The sequence below is a fragment of the Pelophylax lessonae genome (assembly GCF_965119305.1).
Source record: "Pelophylax lessonae genome assembly, chromosome: 9".
In the NCBI taxonomy this organism is placed as follows: Eukaryota; Metazoa; Chordata; class Amphibia; order Anura; family Ranidae; genus Pelophylax; species Pelophylax lessonae.
In genome coordinates, this window is record NC_138776.1 from 247,002,253 (window position 1) to 247,016,449 (window position 14,197).

General features: G+C 43.4%; 1 protein-coding gene across 1 annotated transcript in view; it reads right to left on the reverse strand.

The window, feature by feature from the left end:
• Positions 1–14,197, reverse strand: part of LOC309564357 (uncharacterized protein) — a 1,447,080-nt gene that overhangs the window by 37,425 nt on the left and 1,395,458 nt on the right. Inside the window, exons 16-18 of the mRNA XM_082268984.1 lie at positions 9,389–9,803; positions 9,218–9,300; positions 828–948 (exon numbers count right to left, since the gene is read on the reverse strand). Of these exons, the coding sequence (XP_082125110.1) occupies positions 828–948; positions 9,218–9,300; positions 9,389–9,803 (619 nt within the window). The remainder of the gene's footprint in view (positions 1–827; positions 949–9,217; positions 9,301–9,388; positions 9,804–14,197) is intronic.

A 14,197-nucleotide genomic window follows, 5' to 3' on the forward strand; every position in this document is an offset into this window, starting at 1 on the left:
TGGCCATTTTTTTGTTCTTTTAGACTTGCTTGTGAATTTATGCATTCATATAGCTATCAAGAATGTAATACCACTTCAGCGCTCACTGAGCCCCACATACAATGGTGTACATGTAGTGCTTAATACGGTGCTGCCCTCTTCAAGCAGGAAAACTCCAGAGAAAACTGCAAAAAAAGACACAGGAGGGCACAAATGCCTAGTGCATAACCACCACCAAGTTTTATTGAATATAAAAGCCAAAAATATACAAACAAGAGAAGGTAAAAACATATCTAAACACCACTCCAGCTTAGGGTGATGCCAAAAATTGCTGCAGTTGGAAGGCTGGCGTGTTTCAGGGGACAGGCCCCCTTCCTCAGAGCTCCTGTCTTCCTTCCGACATGTCAGCCTTCCAACTACAGCTCTTTGGCATTGCCCTAAGCTGGAGTGGTGTTTAGATATGTGGTGGTCATGCACTAGGCATCTAAACACCACTCCAGCTTAGGGCAATGCCAAAGAGCTGCAGTTGGAAGGCTGACATGTTTCGGGGGACAAGAGCTCTGAGGAAGGGGGCCTGTCCCCCGAAACACGCCAGTCTGCCAATTGCAGCAATTTTTGTCATCGCCCTTAGCTGGAGTGGTGTTTGGATATGTTTGTACCTTCTCATGTTTGTATGTTTTTGGCTTTTATATCTAATAAAACATGGTGGAGATAATGCAATAGGTGTTTGCGCCCTCCTGTTTCTGCAGTATTCACATTGCTATGTTTTGGGTTTGTTTTTGGCAGCTGTGTGTCGCGGAACAAGGAGAATCTGGGGCTCTTCTTTGGATTTAGTGTTTATTACTCACCTGCGCTGATCTCTGGAGGGATTTCCTCCTTCTTACATGGATTATCACCCCTCATGTATGGTTCTTTTGCTTCTTCTTTCACTTCTTCTTTCACTTCAACCTTAAAGCTTACAGTTTCACCCTAAATATAAAAAACATAGATGGCCCATCAGAATAATTGAGTATATGAACAATGACATGAAAGCCGGCCACACATGTATCGAAATTCGGTCAGTTCAGCAGGGACCGGTTGAATTTTGATCCATGTGTAGCACTGCCCCCGTAAGGACTGCCAGATATTCACTTCACGGATCCTCCTGAGTTACCAGCACACAGTCTTAGCAAATAAAGTTCTCAATTTTCCCTCTTCAGCTCTCTCCAATAATCAGTCCAGGGTTATGTGTTTGTTTTGATAATTTGGGGATAGGAGAAGAAAATAGTGAGATACTCCATTTAACTATGCACAATTTTGAGGACTCCTATCTTTTGGTAAAGCCAGGCTGTTGATTCACGCTGCCACTATGGATGAATTTGTAGTTGAGTCTCTTCTCCAAGACAACTCGGTGAATAGACATTTATCTTCAGGACACTCTCCCTAGCATCCTCTTTCTCTTGACCTGCTGACACCCGTCCACTGACTATCCTACATGCAGGAGTGGCCCCCCTCAGGTCAGGCCCCTTGACACGAGTCCCTGTGCTCATGATACTGTAGTACCAGGGTCTCCAGTGTCTCCCCTCTCAGTCAGCTCTCCTGGACCTCTGGGTTCAACTCCTTTCAACCGTTCCTCTGGCCCTCAGGACGACCTCCTGCAACCGCATGGCACTTCTACAGAGGAGGAGGCAGCCGCCCCCTCCCTCCGGGACTCTGCTCTCCAGCCAAGGACCCCACAGCACATGTGCTCCTGGCACATTTACAGTATCCCAGAATGCACCGAGGCGACCTGCCCTCTGCCAATCACCAGGACTGTATCAAAAGCCTATGCACCCATTCGTTAGGTTTTCTCCCACTGTCCAACATACCTCCCTATTGAACCAGCGTGAAACACTCTAGACTGAATGAACCGCATACTGAGCACAACGAGCAGACCTCACTAACAGATCCTGCTCTCTGGTAGGCAGAAAGCAATATAGATTTACCTACAGGCCCTCTGATAAGCAGACAGAGCTCATAACTATACTCTCTCACTAGCACCTACCTAGGAGGGTGCTACAGATGTGTGGGCTAGCTGGTTGTACACCAGCCAATCTACTCAAATGATCAGTGTAGCCGGCGACACTGATCATTGTATCATTCCCCGCTGGCAGAACACAATAGCTCAGCAGGAGGGATTCCCCCATCCACATTGAATGTGCGGATGGGGGAATCGGTTCATTTATTTTCATTCAACCTACTGGTTGAACAAAGAAAAAAAAATATGAATCATGTATGTCATGCTTAATCAGGCAATCCTAACCACACCAATTCAAGTCTTATCATCCCTGCTGCAATGACCAATAGGTGCTAGCTCCAGGCAGTCCATTATCCACTTACAATGAGAGCACCAAAAACAAAATGATGTCACTTTCCTAAAAGCCCAGAATGAATTATATTGATGTAGTCCAGTATACTGTAGGGGTGATCATCCAGCTTCTGACATTAGAGCGGAACTAAACTCTCTCAATCAACCTTAAAGTGGATGTAAACCCCATTCATGAAATCTGACCTGGGCACAATTACCTGTAGTGTTTACTTATCTCTCTCCAAAGCTCTAAGTCCTGTGTTTTTCTGCTGCTCCGTTCCTATGTTATCAGCATATTATCTGAAAATTTCTCTGACACAGGAGATAAAAGCAGCTGGAAATTTGTGTCAGGGAGGGAGCTTAGAGACAGATGAGCAGAGTCCTTGTCTTTTCACAGCACAGCTCTGCAAGTTCCTTCGTTCCTCTGCCTATGTTAAGGGGGGGGGGGCCTTTCCTCCAATCAGCTCACACACAAGGTATGCCTAGACTCCCCTCCCACTACTGAATGAGGAAACAAAATTTGTAATGATTGTAAGCTCTAACGAGCAGGGCCCTCTAACTCCTTCTGTATTGAATTGTATTGTAACTATATTGTTTTCCTCATATTGTAAAGTGCTGCGCAAACTGTTGGCGCTATATAAATCCTGTATAATAATAATAACAAAATAATGTGCACTTTCTAAAGAATATAGAAAGCTAAAGACAGCAGATATACATGTAAAATTTATGTAGGGAGATTTGTTCTATCTCTGTGTATCTGAGGCTGTTCAGTTCACTGGGTATATGAGGGGGTTTACATCCACTTTAACTATTTTTAATAATTTTGCTGTTAGCCTTAGTAAATGGATAGGAAGGCACCACCAAGACCCAAAGACCAATTTTTCTGCACCTGTTTGATAGGGCATATAATTTCAATTTTTAACAGCAAGGCCAATTCTTTCTTTCAAGAGTACCTCTATGGCAGGGGTGTCAAACTCAATTTAATCGCGGGCCGCATCAGCATTATGATTGCCCTCAAAAGGGCCGGTTTTATCTGTAAGACTAGATGTGAAGAGCATCCCCTACCCTTACATAAGACGTCAAGAACCTCTCTACCATCAAAAGTTGAGTTCCCCACCCTCCCTTACATCACAGTGCACCTCCCTTACCTTGTGGTGCTGCTGGGAAGAAGCTGGAGGCATTGCTGGAAAGCAGAAAGTATAAGGTCTGGAAGAGCACTGGAGCTCTTTCGCAGCTACAGGAGAGGTGCGAGGGCCACATAAAATGGCCTGGAGGGCTGGATTCGGCCTGCGGGCCTTGTGTTTGACACCTGTGCTCTATGGTGTTACAGTGTGAAGGCACGATCAACACCCAAAGATGAACTTTTCCGCACCTGTTTAACCAGGGCATATCATTTCAATTTATTTCAGCAAGGCCAATTCTTGCTTTTTATCAAGAGTACCTCTGTAGGGTTACAGTGTGAAGGCACCACCAACACCCAAAGACCAATTTTTCTGCACCTGTTTGATAAGGCATATAATTTCAATTTTTTTACAGCAAGGCCTTTCATCAAGAGTACCTCTATAGGGCTACAGTGTGAAGGCACCGCCAACTCCCAAAGACCAATTTTTCCACAATTGTTTGACCAGGGCATATAATTAAAATTTTTTCAGCAATGCCAATTCTTGCTTTCATCAAGAGTACCTCTGTAGGGTTACAGTGTGAAGGCACCACCAACACCAAAAGACCAATTTTTCTGCACCTGTTACATCTATCAAAATTCTGCAAAAGCGACACCAGACGTTATCTAAAAAAAATTGTTAATCTTGGCCTGAGTGTAATATAATTTGGCTTATTCAGGTAAGGCTTGCTCACTGTGGTACAAAAATGTGTTATTTCCATCCAAAGTCTGCCAAAGAGACACCAGGATTTATCCAAAAAAATCTCTAATCTTGTTCTGAGTGCACTAAAATGTGGCCTCATCATAAAGACTGGCTCCCCAAGCTGTTGTTTACGAAATAAAGAAAGCCTACAGGGAAAATCAATTGTAATTTTCTTTCTTTATAAATGTCAGTATTGCTGCAGCAGATTCTCATACACGGTACAGATGCACCACTTTACAAGCAGACTGAGTGTCGGTTCACACTAGAACGACACGACTTCTGCCGTGTTATGCCATCGCCCGTGCACCGCGACTTCGGCACGGGTTGCAACGACTTCACATAATGGAAGTCAATGCAAGTCGCTCCGATGTCGCCCCGAAGTAGTGCAGGAACCTTTTTCTAAGTCAGAGCGACTTGAGTCGCTCCTATTAGAACGACAAGTCGGAACAGTGTGAATCGGCACTAAGGGGACCCCCCAGGCACTATATTAAAGGACTTTTTTTCATTTTTTTTTTGTTCTACATTAAGCATTAATAAAATCACTGCAAATCCTTCAAAAACTATATTTTTAAAAACGTTTTTGTATTGATACATGTCTCCCAGGGCAGTACCCAGACTCCCATACCATTTTTAGGACCAATAACTTGCATATAATCCTTCGAAATTGGGACTTTTGATTTTTCAAGGTCCAATAGACTTTCATAGGGTTCACGAATTGGGTCTGAACTTTTGTGATGTTCGAGAGTTCTGGCGCGAACCGAACTAGGGTGTGTCCAGCCCATCTCTCTATCAGCAAAACTTTCCAGGACTCCTATTTGAGAGGTACTACTAGAACTGTTTCCGCAAAAATAAAAAATATAAGATGACAAAATAAATGCAATACGTCTTTATTGCTAAGAGTACAAATACAAACATATATATATCAAAACAGCAATTGACATACTATGAGATGCAGAAATACCAGCAATAGTTCAAGCAGACCAGACTATTAGGCTGTGTATGAGCATAATATATACACTCTGTATTAGTAGGAATAGAGAAAGGTGGGACTGGAGATTGCTTGGGCTGAAATAAAATTGGGGATTGACTGGGAAGAAAAGGATTGGGGATTGGTTGGACAAAAAAGGATGGGGTTGACAGGGAAGGATAGGGTTGAGGGCTGATTGGGCAGAAAAGGACTGAGGATTGACCAGGCAGTACAGGACAGAGAAAAGAAGAACACACTCCTGCGCTAGAGTCAGCTGATTCTGTAGTGTCACAGGTGCCTGGCCAAATCTTGGATAATCTCATAGATGCCTTGCTGAGCTCTAGGACTGGGGTCGACCTGACAGTGCTGTAAGAAAAGAAAAGGGGGTACACTGGCCTAGTGCATTATCCAACATAGTTACATAGTAGGTGAGGTTGAATAAAGACAATAGTCCATCTAGTTCAACCTGTGTAGGTGTGTGTGGCCGTAATCATCTCACATAGCCCTTAATGTCCTGATCCTTGAGATGTAAGTCTAAGAGTCTTTTGAAAGCCACCATACTTCCCGCAGAAACCACCTCTTGTGGTAGAGAATTCCACAATCTTGTAGCCCTAACAGTAAAGAACCCCCCTCGTTGCCTGAGGTTAAAACGCTTCTCCTCTAATCGCATTGCATGTCCTCGAGTCCTCATGCAATCCCTTCGAATGAACAGCTTTTTTTCTAAGCTGAGATCCCCATTAAGATATTTATAAATTGCTATCATGTCCCCCCTCAGACGTCTCTTCTCCAGGAAGAATACATTGAGCGATTGCAGACGCTCTTCATAATTAAGGTCCTCCAATCCCCTAATTAGTTTAGTTGCCCTTCTCTGGACTCTCTCCAGCTCCAACACATCCCTCCTGAGGACTGGCGACCAGAACTGGACAGAATACTCCAGATGCGGTCGGACCAGAGTTTTATAAAGCGGAAGGATTATAGTCTTATCTCTAGAATACATCCCTTTTTTTATGCATGCTAATAATCTGCTGGCTTTGGCAGATGCCGCTTGACATTGCATGCTGTTGCCTAATCTATCATCAACCAAGACTCCCAGATGCTTCTCCATTTTTGATTCCCCCAAGGGTTCCCCTCCTAACGTGTATTGTGTTTTTATGTTTTTAGTCCCCAAGTGCAAAACCTTACACTTCTCCACGTTAAACCTCATTTGCCATGTTGTTGCCCACTCCGTTATTTTGTCCAGGTCATTCTGTAGGATATCTGCTTCATGCTGTGCAGTTATTGCCCTGGCCAATTTTGTGTCATCTGCAAAAACTGATAACGAACTACTGATCCCGTCCTCAATGTTGTTTATGAATAAATTAAACAAGGTTGGTCCCAGGACTGAGCCCTGGGGCACCCCGCTTACTACCTCAGACCAGTCTGAGTATGCGCTGTTTATTACCACCCTTTGGACACAGCCTTTTTGCCAGTTTCGTATCCAAGAGCAAACCCTGCTGTCGATACCTGCAGACCTTATTTTATAAATTAAGCGCTTGTGGGGAACTGTATCAAACGCCTTAGCGAAATCCAAGTACACCACATCCACTGGTCTGCCCCTATCTAGCTCACAGCTCACCTCCTCGTAGAATGCTAAGAGATTGGTTTGACAAGAACGCCCATTTGTAAACCCGTGCTGATTACCGCTGATGATGTTGTTGTCTTTAGCAAACTCTACGATATAGTCCCTTATCATCCCCTCCAGTAGTTTACATACTACTGATGTCAAACTGACAGGCCTATAATTTCCCAGGATATGCCTCTGGCCCTTTTTGAATATCAGAATCACGTTAGCTTTCTTCCAATCCCCTGGTACATCTCCTGTCCTAATACTGTCAGCAAAGATCAGGAACAGTGGTCTAGATATAACCTTACTGAGTTCCTTGAGTACTCCCGGATGTACGCCATATAATGAAACAACAGTTTCATTAAAAGATATGAATAAAATCATAAAGATGCCCACTCACAAACATAAGTTAAAAACACGCTTGTCAGACTCTGACGAAGAAGACCAGTCCTTCGAAACTCTTCAGCCTGATGGGTCATATCCAGGACCCCACACTCCCAGGTTCGGTGATTCGAGCAACCGATGAGAGATAGCCACACATGTTACCTGACAAGTGACAAACTTATGTTTGTGAGTAGGCATCTTTAGGATTTTATTCATATCTTTTAATTAATCTGTTGGATAATGCACTAGGCCAGAGTGCCCTCTTTTCTTTTTCTATTCTCACAGAACAGGACTGAGGGCTGACTGGGCAAAAAAGGACTTGGTATTGACTGGGAGCAAAAAAAGGACTAGGGATTGTTTGGGCAGGACAGAACTGGAGACTGATTTGGGAACTGGCAGGACAGGAAAGGATTAGGGAATGACTGGGGAGGACAAGACTGGTACAGACTGGGCAAGCCAGGACTAAATCTTAGCAGGACAGGATTTGGAATTGAAGTGCCACATTCCATTCATTCCATATTCCATCCAAAGTCAGGGGTACAATTAAAAAAGTAGCCAACATGTTTCGGGGTCCAAGAGTGCCCCCTTAATCAAGGCTTGGCTTCCAGCAAGTAGTTGAAAAGACCTGTGCTTATGATTCACACTGAAAAAAAAACCATCATAGGTCCAGTTCACTCCTTGTGTGTTCACATTTTAGTCAGTCAAGCCCTGATGAAGGGGATGCTCTTGGACCCCTGAAATTTGTTGGATATTGTTTGGATTGTACCCCTGACCTTTACTAGAATAATGTTGTATCTGGACATCCTAACTGTGGTGCACCACTTTCATTTCAATTCTCGTTACATTACACTACAAGCCAAGGAGATTGTGGAGATCCTTAGGGTGTAGATGCTGCGTGCCCAGGAACCAGATTGTTTACACCAACATCAATACCCTAAGATTAAGATAACAATACCAGCAGGATAACCCTACAGGTCCGGAGCTATCTTTCCACTTTCCTCAATAGGATGGGATTTGGGGCTGACTGGGCACTACAGGACTAGGAACTAGCAGGACGGTACAGGATTGGAGATGAGTGGGCAACAAACAAGATTGGTTTGTTGCAGGGAAAGGATTAACTGGGCAGGACAGGACAGGACCAAGAACTACCAGGGCAGCACAAGGCTTAAGTCTGATTAGTTAGGACATGACTAGGAACTAACGGAACAGGACAGGTAGCAAAAACGACATGGTAAAACAGATTTCTAAGATGTCACTGTTGTGAGAGGTAGTAAAGCCTCCTAGAAATCAGATTTAGGCGATGATACATATCAAACTTACTGGATCAAAATGTTGGTATAGGTGAAAAAGAGAAATAATTTAATAACAGGGTTCCCTCTCTGTGCCCTCCAACCATAGGACAACATTAGGCATTCCAGCTTTTTATAGTGAAAGCAGATAAGAGCCAAAGAAGTCCTGCTGTAAGCTATTATTTTAAACACAGGGGGGGAAGGTAATTGAGAATAGCATCGCAATGAAATATCCCACTGGGTGAAGCAAATGAGATGGTGACCACCAGGAACTCTGCCAAAAGTTAGGTACTCTACCACGGGTTCTGGCAAAAGGCTAGGTCTTGCAAAAGTTGGGTACTTCACCACTGGGGTCTGGCAAAATGCTAGGTACCCCACTGTGAGAAAAGTAAACTCACTGCCTTAAAAGACAATTGGCACCTCAGAAAACCTTTACCCCGACAGGACAGTTGGGGGAGATATATTGTAGAAGGTTCAAATAGAGCAGTCTAGGGAGAGAGATAGTTTTCACAGGACAGTGTCAGGAGAGAAAGGCAACTCAGTCAATACATTTCATAGGAGAATATGGTGCTTTATACAAAGGCAATCTTAGGACAGACTGGTAGCTCAGACATATTAGTCTCTGATAATTTGGTCAGTCGCTAGAGAGACAAGCAGCTCTAGCAAATTTGTTTAAAGGGAATAAACCACTTAGGGCTGTTTTGGGCAAGACAGGCAACTGTGACAAGATCATCTTGAGTGCTCAGACTTGGTCTCCAGAGAGGCTGGCAGTTTAGAATAGTTTTGAATGGGACCAGCAATAAAGACAGGATTATCATGGGCAGTAGAGATGACTGAAAGGTTTGTCTTAGGTGAGCCAAGCAACTCAAGCAAGATAGTATATGGAGAGACTGACAATTTAAACAGAGTATTAATAAAGTAGATACTAGTGCAGGTCTTCTGAGTGATCGTGCAGGTCTTCCAGAGCCTAGTCAGGACGCAGGTCTTCTGGAGGAGACTCATGGCGCAGGTCTTCTGGTGGAGGCTCATGGTACAGGTCTTCTGGAGGTGACTCATGGTGCAGGTCTTCTGGTAGAGACTTATGGCAAAGGTCTTCTGGAGCCGACTTATGGCAAAGGTCTTCTGGAGCCGACTTATGGCACAGGTCTTCTGTTGGAGACCCATGGTACAGGTCTTCTGGAGGAGACATATGACACAGGTCTTCTGATAGAGACTCATGGTGTGGGTCTTTCGAAGCATAGTCCGGACACAGGTTTTCTAGAGGAGACTCATGGTATGGGTCTTTTGCAGGAGACTCATGGTGCAGGTCTTCTTGAGCAAAGTCAGCGTGGCGGTCTTGTGGAGGAGACTCAGGGTGTGAGTCCTCTGGAGCAGAGTCAGGGTGATGGCATGTCTAGGTGCTGGATCACAAATGTGAAGTTGATGGTGTACAGCCACTGGAACAAAGTTCAGTAGAGGCAGGGTAAACAGTTATGGCTATCACACGGCAGACTGTGCAAGTCAAGAGAATGAGTAGAGCCATTTTTCACCCCAAAAAATCTTAAAAACTGTTTTCCGCAAAAGAAGAACTTAAATATAACTCAAATATGCACTACAGTCTCCATCAAAATCTACAGCATTCAATGCTTCTGGTAGGTGGGATGTCAATGTCCTTTGCCACGTGCTGTGGTTCCATCTGCTGATCCCTATGTAATTGCTGTGTCCCATATTGGTGTTAAAGCCAGAGGATGGAACCATATGCTGAAGATTTTGACAAAAGCTGTTACGCTTAAAGAGTGAAGGTTGACAACCATGCTGCTGGAGAGATATACAGTATATACAGTACAATAATACATCATCGTTTGCAAGGAAGTATTTATCTTTGTGTGACAACAATGTAGCTTTCATAAGTTACAAGGAAAACAAGCCTCGGAATTGTATCTTGAAGTTAAAGACAGCTTTTGTTTGGAGAAGAAGAGTTCTGAAGCCTTTAGCTACTGGAGCTAGGTGCTGAGCTGGTGGCTGGACAGTAGCTGGTGTAGGATTGTCAGATGCAATTTGAGATTGAGGCTGGAAGTTATTTGCTGGTATAACATTTGCTTCCATTAAAATTTCTTAGCAGGAGTCTCTATGGTTGTATCTTGAATAATTGGTGGCAAAAATACAGCCAGTAGAGTGTTGAGGTGCAGTGTTAATGGAAATAAAGAGTCTTTATTGCTAAAGTTTTCAATGTGGGCAATGGCGATATTACCAGAAGCTTAGAGTATTGTAGCTGAATGGAATGAGGTTGCTCATGGTGGAAAGGGGTGGCTCGAAACTTGAGTTATCTTCTCCCAGAGTGGTATAATTAGGGAGTTGGGTGGTTGGGGATGTTGAAGTGGGCAAAAGCAACATGGTTAGGAGTCATGATTATTGGGGAAAAAAATAAACGGGAGTTTTAGGACTGGACGACAGGTCTGTCTGATATTGGTAGACCGAGGCTGAGGCTTTGCAGCTCTGAAATATAGGATTAAGAGTCAGGGACCATGGGCTGAAATGCCTGGAAGATGTAAGAAAGAAGAGATCTGACCAGGTGTTGATTACCAATTGAACGTGTTGGAAATTATACATTCTTTGCTCTACCGAATGTAAAATTATTAAACTATCACCAATTTTCTCACAATAACCCCCTCATCCTCCATAGACGGACAAAAATATAATGATTTGATATACATGTTACACCAAAGCATAACACACAGAGGTAGATAAATGCCTCAAGATGCCTACTGGACTCACCCAGTTCCACAATGCATCACCTTGTTATTTGGGCCTTTGAACAAGGTGTGACAATTCCCGGAATGGACTGTAAAAAAAAAAATGTTTGTGCTGGGGCATTGTCATGGTGGAGAAGCCACTTGTCAGGCCAGAGTTCCAGCCCTTTCTTCTAAACAGATTCCCGTAACCATTTTAGAATTTCCAATAACAAGGTTGGTTGAGAGTCCATTCACACTGCCGCGACTTGTGTGCCCTCAAGTCGCCCCAAGTCGCTTGACATACTAAAAGCAATGTTAATCAATGAGTGCCGTCTTAATTGGCACTACTGAAGTCGCTCCGACTTCAGAAAAGGGTCCTGTACTACTTTGAGGCGACTTGTATCCGACTTGTCCCATAGACTTCAATGGGAGTCGCCTCCTTATCTTATTTGAAGCGACTTGTGATCCGACTTTCCATTAAAATGGTCCTGAACCAGAAAAAAAGATAATTTTTCTTAGAATTTTTAGTAGCGCAGGGATGGGGCTCCGCTCCTTTCACACCTGGGCGTTTTTGTTGCAGGCATTTATTGGGCATTTTTTGGGCGTCTTTGGAAGCAGGCATGACATTTGAACTTCTGTATAGGGGTATCTATACACACACACATATATATATATATATATATATACATACACACATACAGGTGTGATAGGAGGGGAACCCTATCCCTGCAAATAATTTCATTAGCGCAGGGATGGGGTTACGCTCCTTTCACACCTATATGTGTGTATGTGTATATATACATATATATGTGTGTGTGTGTATATACCCCAACACAGAAGTTCAGATGTCATACCTGCCTCCAAAGACTCCCAAAAAATGACCGATAAACGCCTGCAACAAAAACGCCCAGGTGGAGCGGAGCCCCATCCCTGCGCTACTAAAAATTCTAAGAACAATTATCTTTTTTTTCTGGTTCTGGACGTTATTCAGGGCTGAAACTTCACAGGTACACTTTTTAGACCCCCCAGACACTAAATCCAAAGAAATCAAAATTTTTTTTTCAATCATTTTTTCAATAATTGGCTCTCTATCAAAAACGACAATTTTTAAGAACTTTTTTTTGTGCGATTGAGCATGACCCAGAACCATCATATTCTGATTGGCCAAATACAAAGTCGTCTATCAAACAAGTTGCGCTGAATTCGCGCAAAGTCGCGCTGAAAGTCGCCCTAACAAGTCGCCCCTTATGAGGCGACTTTCTGGTCACGGCAGTGTGAATGGGGTCTGACCGTTGTACCGTGCTCTATAAACTCATAGTAAACTATCCCCTTATGACAAAAAAAAGCCCAAAAAAACATGAGCATACGAGGGTTCACACTCTGTCCACATTTGCATCCGCCCTATGCAATTTTGGCTGCCCACTTCTTGCATCATTGTGGACATCTTCCTGCCTATGCATTCTAAAGCACTTTTCTTCGTAGAATTTTCACCATAAGCCTGTTGTAAGAGAGCTAAAGTTTCAGTCGCACTTTTGCCAATTTTCACGCAAAATTGGATGTTGTTCCGCTGCTCCAGATTCCTGTCACTCATTTTATGTCAACAGCGCAATGCACACACGTGTTATTTTTTCTACTACTTCGTAAAGACTGAGTCAACTAGTCTGCAAACCAGGCAAGTGCAAGTTAACACGTGTCAGAACATACTCAAGTGCGAATGGCTGTGTGTCTCACCACCATAGTTCTACGCGGTGGGCATTCACGGAATTAAATTGTCACACCTCGCTTGTTAGGCTACCTATGTGAGAATCCTGTTTGTATGCTGTAACCACAATGGTAACTGGCCAAATTGGAACAATGACTCCAGATTGAGTAAAATATTATTTTATTGCAAGAAGTGCATGTGTAATAATGGTGGGCAAGTGAATAAATAACACTAAACTAAACCCTTCTATCCTTTACAGCTAAGGAAACTGCCATCATAGCCTCTATTTGATCTACAGTTGCCATCAGGGCTTTTTTCGCTCATAAAATAGGTGCAGGAACTCAATCAAGACCCCTCAAAACCCCTCTTCCCCCAACTACACATATACCCTCCAAACTACATTAAATAGTGGGTGTGGTCAAACTTCACTAACAGCGGGAGGGTTTTAACCACTTTAAGACCAGAAGGATTTGCCCCCTTAATGACCAGGCCACTTTTTTTAACTTGGCACTGGATGATTTTAACTGACAATTGCGCGGTTGTGCAACGCTGTACCCAAGCAAAATTTACGTCCTTTTTTTCCACAAATAGAGCTTTCTTCTGGTGGTATTTGATCACCTCTGCGATTTTTATTTTTTGCGCTATACACAAAAAAAGCGACAAATTCTGAAAAAAAAAAAATCAATATTTTTCACATTCTGCTCTATAACATTCCCAAAAAAATGTAAAAATCAAAATGTTTTAACATTTTAGGCCAATTTCTTTTCTGCTACATATTTTTGTTAAAAAAAAAATTGCAATAATCGTATTTTGATTGGTTTGCACAAAAGTTATTGCGTTTACTAACTAAGGAAAAGATTTATGTAATTTTTATTGTTTTTTTTTTTTTTTACTAGTAATGGCGGCGATCTGCGATTTTGTGCGGGACTGTGACCTTGCGGCAGACAGATCGGATTCCTGACTGACATTTTTTACACTTTTGGGGGGACCAGTGACATTACTACAATAATCAGTGCTAAAAATATGCACTGTTACTGTAATAATGACACTGACAGGGAACATTGTGGGTGAACAAGGGGTTAAATGTAAGCCTAGGGGAGTGGGGGGGCGTGGCTTGTGAAATGACCATAGAGATCTGCGATCCTATATAGAAGTATCACAGGGGCTCTATGATCATTCCAGGGAGAAGAACGGCCAGCTGTGTTTACAACAGCTGACCGTTATTCTCTCACAGCGGGGAACGATCGCGGGTGTCTGGCGGCAATGGGAGCCAACTGCCCTCTGCATTGGCTTCCCCGCTGATGAGCGGGGGCGGGAGCGCGCCACCGGCGGTGCGCGCTCGCCCCCTAGCCTCCTGCTCGCAACCGACGTACA